Source organism: Diabrotica virgifera, chromosome 9 (genome assembly GCF_917563875.1).
Source record: "Diabrotica virgifera virgifera chromosome 9, PGI_DIABVI_V3a".
Lineage (NCBI taxonomy): Eukaryota > Metazoa > Arthropoda > Insecta > Coleoptera > Chrysomelidae > Diabrotica > Diabrotica virgifera.
In genome coordinates this window covers 113,800,435-113,823,938 of record NC_065451.1, presented here as the reverse complement: position 1 = coordinate 113,823,938, position 23,504 = coordinate 113,800,435, and the positions used below count along the sequence as shown (strand labels likewise).

At 33.1% G+C, this 23,504-nt stretch overlaps 1 protein-coding gene across 2 annotated transcripts in view; it reads left to right on the top strand.

Moving 5' to 3' along the window:
• LOC114328735 (puratrophin-1) overlaps positions 1–23,504 on the top strand; it is a 988,347-nt gene that overhangs the window by 777,013 nt on the left and 187,830 nt on the right. For both annotated transcript variants that reach the window (XM_050661949.1, XM_050661948.1), the window contains exon 6: positions 19,714–19,903. In XM_050661949.1, coding sequence (XP_050517906.1) covers positions 19,714–19,903 — 190 coding nt within the window. The remainder of the gene's footprint in view (positions 1–19,713; positions 19,904–23,504) is intronic.

The following is a 23,504-nucleotide window of genomic DNA, read 5'->3' as shown; positions in this document are numbered from 1 at the left end:
TCTTGTTAATTTCAATAACTGTTTTTTCTTTTGCCTCATCAAAATATGCGTGCATTAGGTTCATAATATTTGTGGCATCTTTTGGCAAACTGTGGCCGCGATGACTCATTGCTTGTCGGATAAATTTACTTTTGGATACTGCATGTGCTGAAAATCCATCCACCGCCAATAATTCTGCCATAATTTCCCCCTTTAAAGATATTTTCAAAAAACTTAGCATGGACGGTTGCACTTTTATTTTTGTTGGAGGTTCATTATCTTGTAAAGAGGATGATGTACTCACTAACGGAAACTCTTCCATTTTCTTATGAACTCCTCGGAGATGTTTGATTAAACCCGAAGTTGATGAACCTTTCACACTAATTGACTTGTTTTTTCCAATGCACAATAAACAAAACTGCCCTTTTACCTTGTTTTTTTTTTTTTGATTCCGTTGGATTTGACATGCAAAGGGCTCTCCTAGTCGACGATTAATTATTTTATTACTGACTGATTAGTAGTGATTAGTCGTCACCAGTTACATCAATAATATATATTTAACGTATTTCCTTGGTAGTTCCTGTTTAGTAGACTAAATTCTTCATAATCATAATTTTAACTCAAAGTAAATATTTATGTTATCTGGATAATTCAAAATGAACCAAATCCGTTGCGTCCCGTAAAAGATAATTTTTATGCTGACCACTAGGATATATCATACATTCTGATTTAACGCCAGAATTGGAAGGTTTAAAATAATATGGGTAATCAAAAAAGAAATATTTTAAGTGGAATAATTTAAAATGATTATTAAGCAGACAGCGATAATAATTGCATCATATTCATTTATTCCTTGTGAGTTAGTAATAAATATATCTGCTGATAATTTAAAATATAATATGAAAAAAAATCTCGGGAAATCTGTAAGAATTCCCAGGAATCGGAATTTCTATTTTTTTACTGATTTCCCGGGAAACTGGTCCCGGGAACTTCCCGGGAATGGAGCTCTAATTCACAGGCAAAAAGAATGTAGGAAGGATATAAAAAACGCCGTGCCATACCATTGTGGAACGAAACAGGTATCTAAGTAAGGTATCTAGGTAAGGTAATTCTCTATGAGAAATTAATCAGAAGAGTCCAAAGACATGGCAATTACTCCGCAAATAGTGAATGTATTGGGATAAAATACACGCAACTCTTCTTCTTTAGGTACCGTGTCCGTATTCAGACGTTGGCCGTCATCATCTTTACGAGTTCTTGAAACCTTTCTCGATCGGCTGCTGCGCGAAATTTTTCTACTGTGGTTCCACACCATTGTCTAATATTACGCAACCATGAAAGTTTCTTTCGACCAACCCATCTCTTTCCCCCCACTTTTCCTTGTATTATCAGGCGAAGTACATAGATGGTATTTAGGTCCTCTAATTATATTCCCGAAGTATTCTGTTTTTCTCCTATTTATGATGTTTATGAATTCATCATTTGAAGAACATCTTCATTGGACGTGTAATAAACCCACGATATCTTTAGGATTCGTCGATAGCACCACAATTCGAATGCTTTGAATTTGTTTAGCATTGTGGTTTTTAACGTCCATGTCTAATAACCATACAATTATATAGACCTCACATAACATTTCAGGACCTTCTTGCGAATATTCATCGACAGATTCTTGTTACATAGAACTGATTTCTAGGTCATAAAAGCTTTATAGACCAGGGTAATAAGCTAGAAATAGACCATGTTCGGGACACTCAAAGATCCAGGTAGCTGACTACTTTTTTAGTTATTGTATACCTATAGGATGAAAACCTACCTGTTTCCTGCCTAGAGTTCGCGTCCGTTTTTTAATTATTAACAATTTAGTGCAAAAATCGCGATTTTTTCGATTTTTTCCACCCCATTCAAAAGCTAAATAGTTGACATAAAATTACAAACTTTAATTTTTTAGAACATTAAAATACCTTCAAAATGCCGATTTTTAAAAGTTGAAAAGTTAATTTGTTGCTGCGCAAACTGCAAAATAAGTGAAAATCGTTATTTGTTAATACCTTTTATTAAAACTACCTTAGAGCTTTAGTGTTTCACCCAAAGTTGGGTATTGCGGTACTTAACAAACCTTCAAAATTTGAGACCGATCCAATAATTAGCTTAAGAGTTATTCTAATTGTTTATCCCAGAGACCTTTGTTTTGCAATAACATAAGACAGAAAATAATAAAGATAGGGCAATTCTGAGTATGCCAAATGAAAGTAGAAAACTGATACTTCCAAAATATACTAAAAAACGATAAAAAGATTATCTAATATAGTCAAAAATCCTAATGCCAAATTTGTGAAATTTTGTAGTTTAAAAACATTTAGATTAACTTTAAAAATATTGTCTGTAGAAAGTTATTTTACATATTAGAAAATCTGGTATTTTACACTAATTTTTAAAAATGAGTTTAATTGGTGACTAGTCGTGGTAAGTGAACGGGGAGCTGGGAGCCGACAATGCACGAGTTCAAAAACTAAAAAAAGCAACTTAAAACTACTATCATTTTCTATATCTCGGTATCTACTGAATATATTTTGCTCGTTCTTTTTTTAATTTGTATGTAATATTTCTGTACATTACAAATATGCAATTTGTCTAGACATTATTTATTAATTAATAAACAGTCTAATTTGTTTAAACAATTTTTGAAAAAATAATTTTTTCCTAAAAATCCATGATTTTAATCATACTATCCCTATTAATCATAGAAAAAGTTAAGGTGTACTTTAATAAATATATTATCTTCAATAAATAATTATCTAATAAAAATCATTTATTTATTAAAGTGTACTTTAACTTTGTTTGTGATCATTAATGATACTATGATTAAAAAATAGATTTTTGTAAAAAAATAGTTTTTCAAGAATTGTTTAAACAAATTAGACTGTTTATTAATCAATAAATTTATAAACAAATTGCATATTTGTAATGTACGTAAAAATTACATACCAATTAAAAAAAGAAAGATCAAAATCCACTGAGTTGATCCGGAGATACAGCAAATTATATTCGTTTGAAATTGCTTTTTCGGTATTTTAACTCGCTGGATTAGTAGGTTCCCCCTAGTAATCGTTTGCACTACATTTTTGAAAAATCGTAGAGGGTGCTGTGAAGGTATAATGTTTGTGCAAATTTTTTAAGAAAAAACACAAATCCCATTCTTTAAAATGGCATTAATGAGCTTCATTAATTATTATAAACAAATTAGCTGTGAATTAAAAAAAAACATATGGCTAACTTTGTCCCAAATGAGCCCACGCTAAATTTTTTTATTTGAAAATTCGTGTTAAAATACTGTCTTTTCGAATATATAAAAAGATTGTTTGTACGGACAACATTTTTAAAGTTATTCTAAATGTTTATAAAGTACAAAATTTTCAAAATTTGGCATTAGGATTTTTGACCATATTAATTATTTGTTTATCTTTTTTTAATACATTTTGATACTATCACTCTTCTACTTTCATTTGGCTTACTCAGAATTGCACTATCTTCATTATTTTCTGTCTTATCTTATTGCAAAATAGAGGTCTCTGGGATAAACAAATAGAATAACTCTTAAACTAATTAATGGATCGGTCTCAAATTTTGAGGGTTTGTTAAGTACCCCAATGTCCAACTTTAGGTGAAATACTAAAGTTCTAAGGTAGTTGTAGTAAAAATTATTAACAAATAACGATTTTCATTTATTTTGCAGTTTGCGTAGCAACAAATTAACTTTTTAACTTTAAGAAATCGGCATTTTGAAGGTTTTTTAATGTTCTAAAAGACTGAATTTTGTAATTTTATGTCAACTATTTAGTTTTTGAATGGAGTGCAAAAAATCGAAAAAATCGCGATTTTTGCACTAAATTGTTAATAATTAAAAAACGGACGCGAACTATAGGCAGGAAACAGGTAGGTTTTCTTCCTATAGGTCTATAGTAACTATTAACTAAAAAAGTAGTCAGCTACCTGGATCTTTGAGTGTCCCGAGAAAATCCTTATTACCCTGGACTCTTACGTGATATTTCAATCCTGGTTATTATCTCTTCATCAGAGTCAGAATTTACATTTAACCAGCGGTCAAGGTATTTAAAATGGTTTACCCATTATCTCTTCTCCATTAAGGTAAAGCAGACCTTGATCTATACCAATCTTTCCAATTACCATCCACTTTGCTTTGGAATATTGATTTAAGGCCTCTCCGAGAACTTGCTTTACTGACTAGATTTACTAATGTCTTGTCAATTTTCTGCAAGAATGGCTGTATCATCAGCGTGTCAGATATTGTCGATTACTTCTCAGTCTAGTCTTACTCTCTCTCGTCTGTCATCCGAAGCCTTCCTAAAGATTTCTTCAGAGTACAGATTAAAGAATGGGTGACAAACCACAACCCGGTCGTATTCCACGTTTGATGGGTAGTTTTTCAGTGCGACTATCTCCAACTCGGATAGAGGCTACTTAATTTTAATATAAACATTTTAGCAATCTTATAACGTAGTGGTCAAGTCCTGCTGCCCGCACACAATCGAAAAGTGTATCGTGTTGTACTCAGTCGAATGCCTTCTCGAAGTCGATGAAACAAACATAAACGTTATTTCGGAACTCACAACTTTTTTGTAAGAGAACCGGCATACAAAACAGTGCCTCTCTAGTTCCTAGACCATCTATAAATCCAAATTGCTTATTACCCATTCCTCTTTCGCACAGAAGGAATACTCGGTTTTGTATAATTCGTAAAAGTATCTTGTGTGACTCATCAAACTAATTAGTCTAAAATCGCTGCATTTGGTGGGCCGCCTTTTCGAAACTACTAACGGCCAATAAAGGATAAATAAAAACAAAAAAAGGTGTTCTCAATTTTTTAGCTAAAATTGGTGGAATGAGGCTGACAGAGAGCTAAGCAGAGACAAAAAGAGAAGAGCACCAAACGTACACTATCTTCTTCTTCAAGTGCCATCTTCGTTCCGAAGGTTGGCGATCATCAGGGCTATACGTATTTTAGAAACTGCGGACCGAAACAATTCGTTGTTGCTACAGCTATACCATTCCCGTAGATTCTTTAGCCAGGAGTTTCGTCTTCTTCCTATGGACCTTTTTCCTGCTATCTTCCCCTGCATAATTATTCGAAGCAGTTCATACTTTTCGCCTCTTGTATTGTGTCCCAAGTATTTTGCAGTTTTCTTTTCTTGATCGTAAATATGACTTCCTTTTCTTTATTCATTCTTCTCAAGACCTCGACGTTTGTGACTCTCTCCGTCCATGATATTCTCAAGATTCTGCGATACATCCACAGTTCAGATGCCTCTAATCTTTTGGTATCAATCTTTTTCAGCGTCCATATGACTCCATTCCGTAGAACAGCACAGAAGGTACGTAACATCTCATCAGGCGAAGTTTCATTTCAAGGCTCAAATCTCTTCCACAGAACACTCTCTTCATTTTAGGGAATATGGATCTGGCTTTTTCTATTCTTATTTTGATTACTGCTGAGCTATCATTGTCTTTATTTATTTAAGTGCCTAAATATTTGTATTTGCTAACTCGATCGATAATTTCATTGTGTAAATATAAATTTAGGACACTTCGTGTTGATTTCGATATTACCATAAATTTAGTTTTCTTTATGTTCAAAGATAGTCCATATTCTTCGCTGCAGTCTGCTATCTTATTCACCAATGTCTGTAGCTCTTCAAGTGTTTCTGCGATCAGAACGGTGTCGTCGGCAAATCTCAGATTGTTTAATCTAACACCATTTATTTTAATACCTATGGATTGCTCATAGAGCATTCTATTCATTACGTCTTCGTAACAGAGATTAAACAGGGTTGGTGACAGTATACACCCTTGTCTCACACCTCGCTTTATTTCAATTTCTTCAGTGGTATTATTCTCTACTCTTACTACTGCTTTCTGATTGTAGTACATATTTGCTATTAATCGGATTTCTCGTTTATCTAAATTCTTTTCTGCCAGGAGTCTGATCATTTCGCACTTTATCAAAAGGCCTTGTTATAATCTATAATCTATAAAACACATGAATACATATTGATTTATGTCAAGACATATTTGAGACATAACGTTCAGTGCAAACAACGCCTCTCTTGTTCCGAGTCCATTTCGGAATCCAAACTGGGTATCATTGATGTCCATTTCCAGTTTTCTGTGTACTCTAGTGTGTATAATTTTCAGGAATATTTTCAGTACATGGCTCATCAAACTGATTGTACAGTAATCACTACATTGTTTGGCATTCATATTTTTTGGTATAATAACAAAGGTGGATAAAAGCCATCCTTGTGGTATTTTTCCTGATGTATAAATGCTATTGAAAAGTTCAACTAAAATGTTGATCGAGCCTTGTTCTATCAGTTTAAGGATTTCCGTTGGTATTTCATCTGGACCTGGGGCTTTACCGTTTTTCATTCTTTTTAGTGGGTACATTACTTCCTCTTCCGTTATTTCTGGACTTTCGTCTCCTTGTATGTTACTTAATTCAGATTGTTGTCTATCATCTGCAAAGAGTTCTTCAACATAGTTTTTCCATGTTTTCAACTGTTCTTCTAGTTCTGTTATTATGTTTCCGTTGACATTATACAGGATATTTGGCTGCTTACGTTTTTGTGTACCTGTAAGTTCTTTCACTTTTTTATGTACATTAAAAATATCATGTTTTGCCTGCAATTGCTCTATTTCTTCACATTTTCTTTTATAAAAATGTTCCTTTGCTATTCTGATTTCTTTTTTGATTTCTTTCTGTATTTGTTTACACCTTTGTTCGTTTTTTCCTTTCATTATTCTCCTATTGTCCATGAGAAGAAGGATTTTATCAGTCATCCATCTTTGCTTTATTTTTGGTTTTTCTTTAGTCAGAATTTTCTTCACAGGAATTGTTGTCGCCATTTTTACGTTTTGCCATTTTTTATCTATGTTGTTCGTTGGCTGAGATGTTTCTTTTTCGTGAAGTATTTTTAAATTATTATTAATACATCTTTGCAGTTCCTCCTTTACCTCCAGGTTACATAAATGACTGACGTCTATCTGGTTTGCTCTTCTTTTCTGCTCCAATCTTTTTAGTTTAATACTCATTTGCGCTATTAGAGGATTATGATCTGAATAGACATCTGCGCATGGGTAAGCCTTAACGGCTTTTAAGGAGTTTCTGTATCGTTCGTTTATCAGTAAAAAATCAATCTGGTTTCGAATTATTCTTTGGCCATTGTACTGGGGTGATTTCCACGTATAAAGTCTTCTCTTTGGTAAGTTGAAGAATGTATTAGATACAATCATGTTATTCTCCTGACAGAATTGAAGCAGTCTGTCACCTCGTTCATTTCTTTTATCGAGTCTTTACCAATTTTTGAGTTAAAATCACCTAGAATACGGTGATGTTTAGTGGTTTCGTCGATTTTAATACTAGATTGATTTCTTCGTAGAATTGCCCAATTTCGTCCTCGGATTTTTCTGCAGTAGCTGCATAGATTTGTATGATATTTAGTTTACTTGTGTTTGTTTGTAGTTGGAGAAATAAGAGCCGATCTGAACATCAGTACAGTATCTAAAACAATGTTATGATTGCATAGGGACGACAATTTTGTTTTGCGTTTTGTTTTGACGACTGTTTTGCATAGTCAACCCTTAACCACTTACATGCCATATCCCATACCGCACCGAAAATATGTTGTAAAACTTGTTTTATAAAAGATTCCTAGAACACCACCTGGGTACCTTCAAGTGGTGTGTAATAATTGTACCTTCTATCAACTGCTACACTTTTATTATCGTATAATCTTTGAGCTACGTTGACGTAAAGTTTTCTAGCGGTATCACGTACCGCATGTCAGTGTTTACATTTCTATAGTTAAAAGCAGTCCAGTGCATTCTTTCGCTATTAGGATGGCAGCAAGTTCATTCAGTTGTTCTTTCTTTCTGCTATCAGCATTATTTTACTATTTTTTAGTTACCAATACTCAAGATTTTTTGTAATTCAGTTTAAAAAGGATTTTGTAAGAATCTCCACTGATTCTTCAATATTATGCATGCGTTCATACTTTTCTTGTAAAAATTAAGTTTATTTTATTCGTAGCAGCATTTTACTCTACAGCAGTGTGAAGAATCATTCCGTAGTTAATGTAAAAAACAAACACAGTGATGTAAGACAAATTCATATCGAAAACAAAGGAGAATAGGCAACGGTATGACATACCGCATGCCAGAGTCTACGTCCTGAAACATCCACGCCAGTGGTTAAGGGTTAAATATGGTTGAGCAGTAGTTCATTTTGATTTATTGGTTAAACGAAATAATTATTTAAATTTTTATTTCAACCCAATTACAATTTTCATTGTAAACTGGCATTCTATACATCGTTGAATATTTAATATAAATTGCATAATGTCTAATGCATTTTATACAATGAACATGATATCATCACAGCACATTAATTGCTTGAAACAGCTAACACTCAAGAATGTTCATAATTCCGAAACACCTTTCAGCTATTGAACCAACTCAACTATATCTTCTCAGATAATGTCACACCGGACTCGCAACCTTAAGGCGCTAGGAACCTGCGCACCGACTACCTGTCTTAGATTTGCATACAATTCTGGTGGCAAATCAGAAGAGGAAGACAAAGGTGTTTTCCCTTTGGCTTGGAATAACTCTGTAATTATTCATGCTAAGGTGTATAAGAGTGTTTTATCGCTGTTCCATATCTGGGCGATTCATTAAGTTGTTTCTTCACATTTCTCGCTTCTCTGTCTTGGGTTCCGTAATAGGCCAGTTGGTGTAAATATCCGGAAAATATAACTTGAGTTGTTTATTTCAAGTAAATATCTTCTTCTTCTTCTTAAGGTGCCTATCCGTTCCGGATGTTGGCGACCAGCATGGCTATCCTAACTTTGCTTGCTGCTATTCTGAATAGTCCGGTTGTCGATGTATTAAACCACTTTCTCAGGTTTTGAAGCCAAGATATTCTTCTTCTCCCTGGTCCTCTCTTTCCAAATACCTTGCCTTGAAGAATGAGTTGCAACAAGCCATATCTCTGTTCATTCCTCATAACATGGCCAAGATATTCTAGTTTGCGCTCTTTGATTATGTTAATAATCTCGCATTCCTTGCCTATTCTACGTAGAACCTCAATATTAGTCACACGATCCACCCACGAAATTCTCAAAATGCGCCTGTAACACCACATCTCAAATGCCTCGAGTTTTCTCAAAGAAGCCTCGGAAAGTGTCCAGGCCTCTACTCCGTATAATAACGTAGAAAATACATAGCATCTGATGATAGAGATTTTGGTAGCAAGAGGTAAATCGTGGCTTCTGAAAAGAGACTTCATCATTATGAAAGCTGATCTCGCTTTTCCTATGCGTTGTTTTATTTCACTTGAGTGGTCCCACTGGCTGTTTATGTTGGTACCAAGGTATGCGTAGCTGTCGACCCTGTCAATTAGTTGTTGGTTAACCAAAAGCTGTGTATTTAATATTTCGCGCTTACTGACTACCATATACTTTGTTTTTTTCGTATTGAGATCAAGTCCGTATTCTCTACTTATATCTGATATGCGCGACATTATTCTTTGCAAACCATCTAGACTGTCTGCAAAAACTACAGCGTCGTCGGCATATCTAATGTTGTTCAGACGCACTCCGTTGACTAATACGCCTTCCTGTAGTTCTCCCAGCGCTTGCTCGAAGATACATTCAGAGTATATATTAAACAGCACCGGGGACAGGATGCATCCTTGCCTCACTCCTCTATCTATGGAGACTGCCTCTGTTAATTGGTCTTCCACTTTAATATTGGCAGTTTGGTTGTAATACAAATTATATATGATTCTCAAGTCTCTATCATCTACTCCCGCTTCTTTCAAGATGTTTATGAGTTTATCATGTTTTACTCTATCAAACGCCTTTTTGTAGTCGATAAAACAAATATACACTTCACAGTCAACATCCCTGCATCTTTGCATAAGCACTTGGACAGCGAATAGAGCCTCTCGGGTGCCTAAGGCATCGCGGAATCCAAACTGCGTCCATGATATCTGTTGTTCGCATTTTTTATATATTCTGCCATGTATCACCTTCAGAAACGTTTTGAGTAAGTGGCTCATTAGGCTAATTGTTCTGTAGTCTTCACATGTTTTGGCATTTACTTTTTTGGGTAAAGTTACGAAGGTCGACTTTAACCAGCTTTGGGGTATTTTTCCAGTTACGTATATTTTGTTGAATACGGTTGTTATCCATTTTATTCCTTGTTCATCCATAAGTTTTAGGAATTCTACATAAAACTGGTCAGGCCCTACAGCTTTACCATCTTTAGTTGTTTTAATAGCTGACGTGACTTCTTCAATGGTAATCGGGGGTCCTGTTTGGCATTCAATGTCTTCAATGGTATTCTGCCTTTCATCTGCAAAAGTTACTTCCACATATTTCTTCCACGTGTCTAGTTTTTCTTCCACACTTAACAGTGGTTTGCCTTGGTTATCTGCCAAACACCCAACTCTGCTAGGTTTGTATAAGCCTGCAGCTTCTTTAACTTTTTTGTGCATATTGAATGAATCGTGTTTATGTTGCAATTGCTGGATTTCCGCACACTGTTCTCTTAGTCGTGTATCCTTAGCTATTCTAATTGCTTTTTTGATATCTTTATCTATTCTTTTGTATAATGACATGTCCTGATCTTTGGACTTTCGCCTCTCTTCCATCATATCTAAAATCTCGTTTGTCATCCACGATTTCTTCTTTACTTTTGGTGGTTTGAGGAATTTCTCACGTATGTCTTGTGAAACTGTATGCAACTTTTCTATCTCCTGGTCCATTACATCCGATTGAATAACGGTATTCAAGTTGTTCTGTATATACCGTTTTACACTCTGTTCTGTGTTTTGGTCTTTTAATAGCCTTATGTCGAATTTTGGATTGACACTACGTCTAACCTTCTTTAGCCTGAGCTTAATTTTGCCAATCAGTGGGTTATGGTCTGACTTGATATCAGCTCCTGGGTATGTCTTGACTGATGTTATGCTGTTACGGAATCTTTTATTAATCATGATGTAATCTATTTGATTTCTCACTATGCGGCCTGGAGTGTCTTGAGGTGATTTCCATGTATATAATCTTCTGTAAGGGAGTTTGAAGTAAGTGTTAGTAATCACAAACTCTTCTTCTGCCACAAATTCACCCAGTCGGTCTCCTCGCTCATTTCTTTGTCCAAGTCCAAATTGCCCTATGAATTCTCCCGATTGTCCCCTACCAATCTTAGCATTTAGATCACCCATAATCAAAGTTAAATCCTTTTTGGGGAGGCATTTTAAGGTGTTGGATAGTTCATTATAAAATGCTTCAATTATCTCGTCCGGTTTGTCAGCTGTAGGGGCTTATAAGTAAATATACTTATTCCATATTATGTCATGTACGTTTTAAATCAATTTTACTAATATACCTCTATTGATAAAAATATATCTAGTGTTAGAGAAACTTGACATTACTAATATTAGGGGAGTGCATATAGATTTTCACTTCGAAAAAAATCAAACAAGATAGAACTTTTTGTAATTTAATTAAGAAATGTTTAATAAACATCATATCAAAAAGTTCTACTCGAGAAGTGGGTGCTTCATTTTTTATTAAACAAATGAACTACGAAGTTTGATGTTTTTTTAAATAACTCCGAAAATATAAATTTTAGAGCAAAACTGACTTAATCATTGAAAAATTCAGAAACTTTTACAAAAAAAAAATCTTATATAAAGAATTTTCTAAAATTAAATCTGTATCTTCTATAATTTTTTATCTATAACGCCAAAGTCACCCTTCTCACAAACATTGGCGCACTGTAAACTAGCGTACGGCGAAGTGCACGTTTGAGTTATTTTAATGTAATTCTTTAACTAATGGATCAAATGAAATTTTACAAATTGAACCTAAAAGAAGAATAATTAAGCTATCTTATGGTTATAATAAAAAGAAATAAAATTTATGAGCATAATTACGGAGGGGGCGGAAAGTGAGGGGCCTTACATGAATTTTGTTTAAAAATGATTTAAAAATGTGTGACTAATACAATTTTTCTTATAAAACCCTCAATTTTGCACAACTTACCTTTCAAGCATCGTATATATGATGTTTAATTGAAAAAAAATCTCAAAAGTTTAATTCAAATGATATGACGTCTTAAAAAATGTAATTTTTGAAATCTTCGTAGTTTTATAGAATTACCACCATTTTAAGACGGTATTACTCAAGTTTGAACAGATCTATTACAGCTTTATAAGTGTTTTTTTAAAGCTTAGGATCTAATCTTTAAAATGCACCAAATTATTTTACTTTAAAAATGAAATCCACTATTTCTTTTTGAGATAATTAAGAAAGATAACAAAAATAAAAATGTAATACAAAAACCGAAAATTACCAGCTAAAAAAATGTTTATATAAAGTGTTAACTCTGTAAAACTTACCTAAAATACATTTAATAATAAACTTTAACAATAATAAATGTTCAGCAAAAAAATTTTTTTAGCTCTTACACAGTATGTCTGCGTAACTTGGAACTTATTAATAACTTTTTTATTATCAGTTTTACGAACAAAAGTTATTCTTTATAAAATACTCTGCATCGTATATAATATAAAATGCAATCATCAAATATCAAATTTAATAAATTTTATACGAGGTATGTCAAAAAATATGAATTTCACTTAAGAGTAAAGTATCGTTAAATATCGAAAATTGTTATAAGAAAAGTTGTTTGGAATTGAAAAAAATTGTTTTAGTGTTCAATTACATCCTTCTAATTAAAATATTGTGAATAATAAAGGCACTTAACTCTTAAGAAAAATTCATATCATTTACATACCTCGTATAAAATTTAAAAAGTTTAATATCTGATAGTTGTATCTTATATTTTAAACCAGGGAGAGCATTTTATGAAGAATAACTTTTTTTCGTAAAAGTGATAATAAAATAGTTATCATAATTGTAATAAAATGATGATGAGTATCCGTAATTTGAGAAAAAATTGAAAAAAAAAAATTTCGATTAGAATAATGTAATTGTATATTTAAACATAGTTTTTAATTTCAAACAACTTTTCATAATTTCATTTTTTGATATTCTGAAATATAAGGGTACTTTACTCTTTAACGAAATTCATATTTCTGACATAACTCGTATAAAATTGATAAAATTTGATATCTGATGGTTGAGTTTTAAATTTTTGACTATCCAGAGCATTTTATGAAGAATAACTTTTTTTTCGTAAAATTGATAACAAAAAAGTTCCATGTGGTTCCTAGCTACGCAGACGTACTGTATAAGAGCTTCTGTATAAGAATTTTCAAATGGCAATGCCATATTCGGATTCAGTATAATCAAAAACAAAATAGAAACATATTTGATCAAAGTAATATGGTGAATTTAACGATATTTTTAAAATTATTAATACCAAAAAATTGTTATTGTTTAAACAATTAATAAACAATTAGCGGCCAAATCCGCGAGTAGAATTTTTTACTTTAACATGTATATAAACTAACAAAAAAAGTTTTAGAAAAATATAAGCTTGTTTGAGCTTTTCCCCGAAACAATGCATGTTTTCGTTCTAATTGCACTCCCCTATATATGGAAATGTAGGATATAGGATTTATTGGATATGTAAAATTAATCGAAAAAAATCTTGAGAAGTTATATCATCTCCTACCACTTTCGGTTATACAGGATGTTAACAAAAACTTGATCCGTACGTTTCCGCAGCTATTTACTTTATAAATTTTATATATAAGTTTTATGTATGGCGGATAAATTTCTGTAAGAATCGTGTTGCTACGCCACTGGTAGTAGATAATTTCTTCTTTCATAAAACCTACCGATTACCTATCCCGAGAAAATTCCCCAGAAATCCTGGGTATAATGCTTTCAAAAGATGTTTCTAACAACTGAAAACTTGTACCTAGGAAATACCTGGTAGCAAATATTCAAAAGGTGTTGTTTTACCTACTTACTTATAGACATTTCGAAGTTGTCCCCCGCTAACCTCTTACATTACAATAATTATTATAAATTTAAGCACTCAGTATCAATTTAGTATTCGAAAAGTCAGGTCGTCGCTTTGTCGTGTATTAGTCTCACATTATCCACTGTAAGCTAGCGTATCTGGAAGCCTGTTGTTGAGAGTTTTCAACTCTCGCGTGTTTTTAGTGAAAAAGTATCTTGTTTGTACTCGGCCAGTCTTGTCGACGCAATTATATTGTTTAGAATTTTGAACTCTCGCGTATTTTGTATAGTTATTTTGTGTCTAGCTTATAGTCTACAAGCTACACGTTTGGCAAACGCTTATTATTAGTCAAGTTTATTAAAACTAAAGAAAACAACCTTGGTTCATGTGAAAATTAGTGACATTTAAACTGTAACGGTGCTCTCGTGTGGTGTGTCGCGGACTAGTGTAAATTGTACATTAAACCAGCGGTTTAAATATAAGAACTTCACGTTAAAAGTTTGACCAGATCTTAATTTACCTATGTCATAGTAACAAAGTTAGTCATTAAGTTACAAATTTGTTAAGGCGTATGTTCTTTATTTCCCACGTTACTGGGTGATCCTTCGAATTGTAATTTATGACATTGCTTATTACGATCTAAGTGGTACTAGATTACTATGCTTATTACGCTCTAATGGTAGTAAGTTCGGCATCCTAATTTGTTTTTCATCTTCCTCGAGTTGTGGTGGTTGTCTTCGGACCGGATTTTAAACCATTTTTTCTGCAAGTATCTTATGCCATATAGTGTTATTTCTATACGAGTATATAGTGAAGGTTAATGCGAGTGAATAGTCTTCTTCTTCATGTGCCGTGCTCGATTATCACACACGATATTAAATCGGCTATAGTAATTTTGTTGACAGAAGCTCGGAAAAGGGATGCAGATGATCTGTTAAACCATTTTCTCAGGTCTCTAAGCCCTGACGTTCTTCTTCGACCTGGCCCGCTTCTTCCGTAGGTTATAAAGATCGGATGGACAAGGGGTCATGAAAGCTGAACCAGAAGGATCAGGACGATGATATTATCCTTAGATGGAATAAGGAATGACCGAAGATGGAAAGGTCCAATCACCTACATTGACGACACAAAGGCCACGTTGCTCAGTCGGAAGAGAGGTGGGCGTGGTTCTTGGGGTTGGGCTTCTGTTACAATGAAAGATGTTAAATGAATAGAAAATGATACGCAAATAGGGCTAATAAAACGACAATAGACAAAAGATGGATAGATAACGTTATCTGGTGGTTTGACACATGGACTCAAAGAAAACGAGAATACTAAATACATAAAACAAAAAAGAAAGAGGGCGCCATTAAATTTTAACCGATTTAAATTTACAAAGGAACAATTAACGATACGTAACGCAACAAAGAAACATTAGCAACACTGCTACGACAAAACACCAATGTTCTAGTCTTGAGCTGTAAATAATAATTAAATAAAATGCGACATCGTACGTTTCAATGTAACATTTATTAAAATACTCAATAAGGTATTCTTAATAAGGTAATACTCAATATTTACATAATCTACACAGAAAGAAATAACTATAAAATTGTTGACCAAAAAAAGAAAACTTCAAATACATTGACTTAATATTATTTGGTCAACACAACACAGACCGATAATAAGCAATAGCTAAGAAAGTAGAATAGATGATTATAATTTCTAATGACTACTTACTATACAGAAAAACTGAATAATTGTTAAAAAAAATTAAAAATAGGTAATTGACGCTCATATTTCGTCATCTATTCGACAATAAAAAAAGGTTTTTTTTGTTTCTATTATACTAAATATTATACTAATTACACAAAAAAATTACATAATTAAAATATCTATAGTTTCAATGATCACCCATTTTAAAATAAAAATTACTCAATAATGACATCAAATTAACTATATTAAAAGGATGGCCTTTTTAGAATGCACTTTTTCAGTAAAATAAACACAAAAAAGGTGTCTTATCTACCCTCACGCGAGAAAAATGGCGTATTCTTCTTCACAGAAAGCAGATAATAATAATTAGTAACTTACTATAGGGAAAAGGGAAGAACATGGTATGTACATGGTCATACATAGCGGACAAGCCCTTCAAATATGGGTAGTACTGTTGAGTTGGCCCCAAAGGATAGGCCGGGCGGTAGAAATGGCTCTCAAAGAAGACTAGGTGGTAGAATTGACCGTGCCGTAAAACTCTTGAATAGAAAGAAAAAGTATTTCTTTAATAACGTTGGAACATTAGAATGAAAGGTTATTTTGACTTACCATAATTTCAGTTATGAGTTCACTCCCCTACTTATTACACACGTCCCCTACGGGACAATACTTCGACGTCGCAATGCATCTCACCGCGTCAGAATTCAATTCACGAATGCCGCAAAATCTTAAGAACTCTTTAACTAACTTGTAAGGTTGATAAGCATCAGTGACTCTACCAAATTACGATCATGGGAAACTGAAGATATATTCCCACAAAACCCTTGACATTCGAGGCTTCTCAGTGATAAGGTTTAAAAAAAGTGTGTCTTGAAGTGTGTTATAGGTGCGAAAGAAATTTATTATGGTTTGGGAACTTAATTTGATGTGGATTCACATCACCTTCTACTCGCAGATGTCGATAAGACGAGACAAATTCACAAGAAGACGAGAATTTGGTGCTATCCATTTTATACTACACGCAGAAAACTTAAAAAAAAAAACGTTACAAGGTAAAGCGTATTTCTGACTATTTGGTCGTCATCAAGCGACTTTGGTGTAGCCAATCTACAAAAGGAACACGTTACAGCAGCAGTTTTACCATTTTTGGTCATAATTTTAGAAGACTATATCATCTAAGGACGACAACTAACACAACCAAGGAGGTATGGCTACCTGATTAGCGCTATGTTGCCTCTTATCATTATTATCATAGTAATACGGAGATTTTTAACGTGTTGACGTCAGTTATTGGTAATACTTCCTCTCTTCCGTCAATGTTTTAATAAAAATAACAAATGCGTTTTTCTGTTCGTAGTAATAAACAAAATCTTTTTGTTTTACTGGACTAAAACTCACAACTTCTTAGTAGTCGCGACAACATTCTCCTGGCCTATCGCTATTTGTATCTATTATACATTTTTGCTCATTTTCTTCCGTATTGCTCATTTCCATGAGATTTTTGGTGCCGATACGCACTGTAGTCAGTTGGAATACATAAATCTAAAAATGCAGGAATAATCTATCTTCAACAATAAATAACTGTTGCATAAAATTTTATAAGTGTAATGATAAATGTAAATGATATGGCCATTAAGGCATAAGGAGCATTTATGAAAGACTATATCATTACATCAGCTGGTGTGTTAGTCATTATGTTATTTTATCTCATTAACTGGTTCAGTAATAATGATATAAGTTATAAGTATGCTGTGTGCGATCTTTATTACCGTTCTTATCATGCACATCTTCATATAAATTTTATCACATTAGGTTTTTTCTCGTTACACTTTTTTTTTTCTTTTAAACTAGGTACTGAAAGTCTAGTCTATATAATGAATTTACTTGATGATCCAGCCTCGAATGTCCGCTGCTCAACATAAGCCCCCTTCCCGAGAAACCGAATTCGGTATTGGGAGGTTGGATTTGTTTCAATTCGTTCAAAAGTAGTCATATACAGGGTGTTTTATTAATAATTGTTCATATAGTAACTGGAGAAACCTTAACATAAAATACGAAGATTTAACCTAAAACACTTAATAAAATGTGGTTCCTTACTGAGTTACAGGGTGTTTTATCTAAAAACTTAAAAAACTATTTTGGCTCAGCATTTAAAACTATTCGACGCTGCCTTTTCATGCTTGGCAGAAAGTGCGACTACTATACACCCTACTAAATTATGATAAACAAACGTTTCTAGCTACTACCAGAGGCGTACGACAGGGGATGGTGAATGGTTGACCCTTCTCAAATTCTACGCCACTGGTGGAATTACTATTTTAGTGCCATTTTTAGATTATCCAGTACTTTATACGTAAATAATATACTCCTCATTGGTAACGATAAAGTCATTAGTTTTGGTGATATTTGAAGTTAAATATGAAACGGCACAGTTATTTTGATTAATTTATGGTATGATTCATATGATCAAAATTTAAAAACTATTTGTACCCATTGTGTAGGTACTGTACACCCTATTAAATTAAGATAAATAAACGTTTCTAGCTACTACCAGAGGCGTACGACAGGCGATCGTGGCTGGTTGACCCTTCCCAAATTCTACGCCACTGACAAAATTGCTATTTTAGTGTAATTTTTTGATTTTTCAATACTTTTTATGTAAATAATATACTCTTCATTCGTAACGATAAAATGATTTGTTTTCGAGATATTTGAAATTAAAAATGAAGCGACACAATACATTAATCAAAATAACCGTGTCGTTTCATTTTTAACTTCAAAGATTTAGAAATGTATGAAGAGTATATTATTTTCATAGAAAGTATTGGAGAATCCAAAAATTGAACTAAAATAGCAATTCCGCCAGTGGCGTAGAATTTGGAAAGGGTCAACCATTCACTTTTCTCCGTCGTACGCCTCTGGTAATAGACAGAAACGTTTGTTGAACATAATTTAGTAGTTTGTACAGTACCTATACTTTCTGCCAAGTATGAAAAGGATATGTCAAATAGTTTTAAAATGCTGAGCAAAAAAATTTTTAAATTTTTAGATAAAACACCCCGTAACTCAGTGAGGAACCACATTTTATTTAAGTGTTTTAGGTTAAATCTTCGTATTTTCTGCTAAGGTTTCTCCAGTTACTATATGCACAATTATTAATGAAACACCCTGTATACACCCTATGAAGATCTCTAATGAGAGTGAAACGTACGTAAGGGCGTTAATGTTGCTCTCTGAACGAACTGAATTATTATAAGATGAAGATGTCTCCTAACACGGTCGATGCGTATGCCGCTCATCGGCGACATTCGGTTTCCCTCTCCATTGGTGATGTCTCCGATGAGCGACATGTGCTCACTTATATTACCTGACAAAAATTATTTCAGGTTCTGGGAGAAGTACTTAAAAACTATACGCAGCGAACGTGTTAATTTCTACTAGGAAAAATTTCCTGTAGCTGACTGTATACCATTAATTAATACAAGTAAAATTTAATAAAAAATGTTTGGCTTGGTAAAAGGTAAATTAGTTTAAAAAGCCCCTATAGGGCTACAAACATAGAAACAAAACGTTTTCGCTCTGTAACAAGAGCATCATCAGTGTTACAAGAACATGGTGAGCCAACCAAAAAATACAAAGGTCAAAACCTTTAAAAACAGACTTAAAGTCTTATATAGATGCCAACATGGCAAAATCCAAAGGATGGATAAAATTCCTTTGGCTACGGCCCTAGGGCAACATATGACTCCCACACGTGGTAAGTGTGGACCAAATTTGGAATAGACAGGTAGTGAGGTGCCATTTTTAGACATCTCCGTATCTTCTTTTATTCATCATTCGCTTGGTTTGCAAGTAATAGAAACTTGGTCACATTAGAGGTTTTATTTCTCAGGGAATAAAACTTCCAATTGTAATATTTATAAATATATATAAACCTGTAACTTAAGCTGTTTATCATTTGTATGCATTATTGTGTTTATTTATTTACAGACTGAAATTCTTTATTATTGTTTTCAGGTCTAATTCTAGAGAAAAAGGCTTTACAATACTTCTCTTAGCAGAGAACGAGGCTGATTATAAAGTAGTAGAACTTTTAGACAAAGCCGTGTGCCTAGTAGGAAACTCAACGTTCATCAACAAATTTTTAATATGGACACCTGGACCAAAGGGTATAAAGGAGGTGAAAAAATTGACGAGTCAAAGTCGAGTGAGTATTTACTTATTTATACAAAACTAAAATAACAATAAAAAATAATGGTTAACAAAACCTTAAAAACAGAAAGGCACATAACGTAAACAGTTCTTATCGACACCTATAAGAGTTATTTGTCGACCAGGTAAGCGGTATGCGCAGCGCAACATAAGAGAGACGAGTTTGTTTAATGGAGGCTCTGTGATGTTTTGATATAGAATTTCCTTGAGGGTAAGTACATATTTGATGTCTACGTGGAGGCTCTTAGCGAGAGGTACATCACAGAGATTTTTTCTTTGAACACTCTGTTCCTTTCGCACTATAATGTAAGAAATAATTTCATCTTATATAGTTTAGCTCGACAGGCCTTAGGGGCCCAAGGCCTCCAAGAAATAATTTCATCTTAGTGATATGATAGTGGTAGGAGAAGATAATGGTATGGTGGCTTCCTCAAGTATAGTACGTCATCAGTTAAAACACATATTAAAGAGTCAAACCGTCTAGTCGCTTTGTTATTAAAGATAACAGATAAATTAGAAAAATAAAATGTTCATAAAATGTGAGAATACAACATAATATCGGTGTATACCCACCTTTGTAAATTTTTCTCCCTACAGAGATTCTCCAATTTTTGTTTCGGTTAAAACACATGTTAAACTACAAAACCATCTATTTTATTTGTTCCTAAAGATATCAGAGCCCTTCAAAAAACAAAAAGTGTTCACACAACATAAGACTACAATATTATGATTCCAACGTATACTCACATTTTTGTACCTCGTTCTTCCTACAGAGTGTCTCAAACTTAACATAAGAAAAACATTTATTTTCTTCCACCCGGTATAAGTATAGAAAAGAAATTTGAGTAAACCTTTCCACAACTGTGTAAAGACTAAAGAAAAATATAAATAATAAAAAAACATTATCGGAATCCGTTAATCTGTTCACGAAAAGATCAACTATGAAAATGAGTATAACTTCCTTCATCCCTAATAACTTATGCCTATTCGAAATAAAATTTTGTTTAAAAATTTAACTGGTTGCTTCACCCTGTACGTAAACTAGCTACACCGTCCCTATAGACGAATTTCATTGTGAATTCTAAGGGCTCACTTTTTATTTCCGGTTCATCCGGTCACGGCGCATTGGATGAAAGATTTTATTCAGTTTGTGAAGAATGCCCATTGAAAAAATACCTACAATGACATTTGCTTGTAGTTTATCAGTAAAAGTTCAAATCAATTGTAAATAATACACGATATTGTGTTTAAAGTTAACCAGAGGAATAATTTGATTGTGAATTTAAAGGTGTTGTAAGAATACGTGTTTAGCTTTACTACTTTGTTAAGGTAAATATTTTACATAATTATTACTACTAGTCCATTTACTCACAGTTTTTGCTGTTACTTTTAAAGAACCGCTTGAATTACATGAAATTTGGCAAATACATACCTAACGTGTCAAAGAAAAAAGTGATATTGTGTCGATGTGCGCTTTTGCCTTGGGGGTTACTGTCACCCATTCTCTTGGTTGAAAAAACATACGGTCAAAATAAGTATGGAAGTGGATAAAATTACTGATTCCAAGGAAATTTTTTCTATAGAGATTTTTCACTGTCAATACTTTTCGAGGTATTTGCGGGTGAATATGTTTATTTTCTACGAATAAACCACGTTTTAAGATGACTTTTCACAAATAATAGGCCAGGAACCGAAGCTTTTCACCTCGCAATTTTTACAGAATGGATCGATTTGCCTGAAAATTTAAGAATAAGTAGTGGATAGTCCAATGATCAAAATCTATATGATGCCGAAAGGCGCTTTTACCATGGGAGTGGTTGTCACCCCATCTCGGGGGTGGAAATTTTTTATTATATTTTGACCGCAAAAGTTAAGAAAAACATCCATTCTAAGCAAAAAATGTTCTATACATTTTTTTGATAAAATGAATGAGACTTCGACTTATTCGCTATCAAAAGTGTTAGTTTTGTATAGAAAAAATCAACGTTTTTCGATATACTCATTTACGATTCACTCAATTTTTGCCGTAGAAAAATTTTTTTCAAACCAGGTTCTTAGGAATTAAATAACCTACAATTTTATATAGAAACATTTTTTTGTATCTCGGATGCTAATCTTTATATTCTGAAGAAAATGTCATTTTTTACCAACAAAAATTCGTTATTCGCTTTTAATTCCAGTTTTTTAAAAACTAAATCATTCTAAGCCCGTCAAACTTCTAGGATCTATTAATAATACATAAATAAATAAGAATGAATAAGGCCAATGACCAAAAACACCGCTAACTTACATTATTATGCTTCCAATTGGATTTTTCGTATTTTTTTTTCAAAAAAATATATTGATTTTTTACCGGGGGGTTGCTTGCGATCACTTTTTCATATAATAAAGTACTGTAATATTTCACAACATATAATAAAGTATAGTTCGGTTACTATTGGTAAACTTAAAAAAAACGGTTTTGTTTATTTTTTCAAAAGGTACATTTTTGTTAAGTAAAGTTGTTTAGATAAGACGAAAACTTTGGAAGTTATTAGCAGAAAACTTATTAAAAACATTAATTTTTTCGATAAAAAACTAACACTTTGTGTGGATATGGACTCATAACCCCGAGCTATTTGTAATATTAGTTTACATATTTCTAACTACCTAAATATATACTGTTATGATCTGCTTTCTATTACTTTTATATTAATTATTATTTATTTGATCAATTATTTAATTAACGCAAATCATACATAAAAATATTAAGAAAAAATCTCAGGGTGCCATTTGTCAAAAAAAAAAAATTAATTAAATTCTCTTAGGTTATACTTATCCTTTCTCGTGGCTTCAGTATCTCTTAGTTGATTCTTATCGGGATAAAATAGGAAAAGGAAATAAATAGAAAAATCATAAATAAACACATACAAATACCTTTATTATTAAAACCAATGCTCTATAAATTTTCCAATTAAATCCTGTGGGCATAACTGTCCAAAAGAAACTTTTACCATATAAATTAATCTAATTCAAACAAATATTTATCGCTTTGTTCTTGATACCCTTAATAAAAAACAAGCTATACAAACAAATTTGGTATTCGCAAATTACTTATACTTCAAAAATGAATAACCATTTTCAATTTCGTTGCAAAACGAAAACACAGCCGAACCATATTCTAGTCCAATCAGAGAGTGCTGCAAGCACCCCTACCGGTTTCGAAACTTATTAGTCTCTCATCAGGAGGCACATATGCTGCTCTCCCCGATCCAACCAAAACAAACCCCAGCGTGCAGTCCCGGATTGCAACGAACGAAATGGCATAGATGCCCTAGCGGCAACTGCTAGCAAAAAGACTAAGTTTTCACTCTAATGGCATATAAAACAACATAATGCTATTCTACACCCCACCAGAATGAAAACAATGGGAGCCTTCTCTGGTTATACCTCCGAGGCTTCTACAATTTGCAAGCCATACGGATGCTGAGACTAAGGAAGATGAGGGAATTCTACAATTTACAATTCACGTCCCATCTGCTCAGCGCGGTAAAGTTCCAACGAGAATGGTTCCCTTCATACTCCACACAGAGTAAATGTAAATCAAAAATGAATAA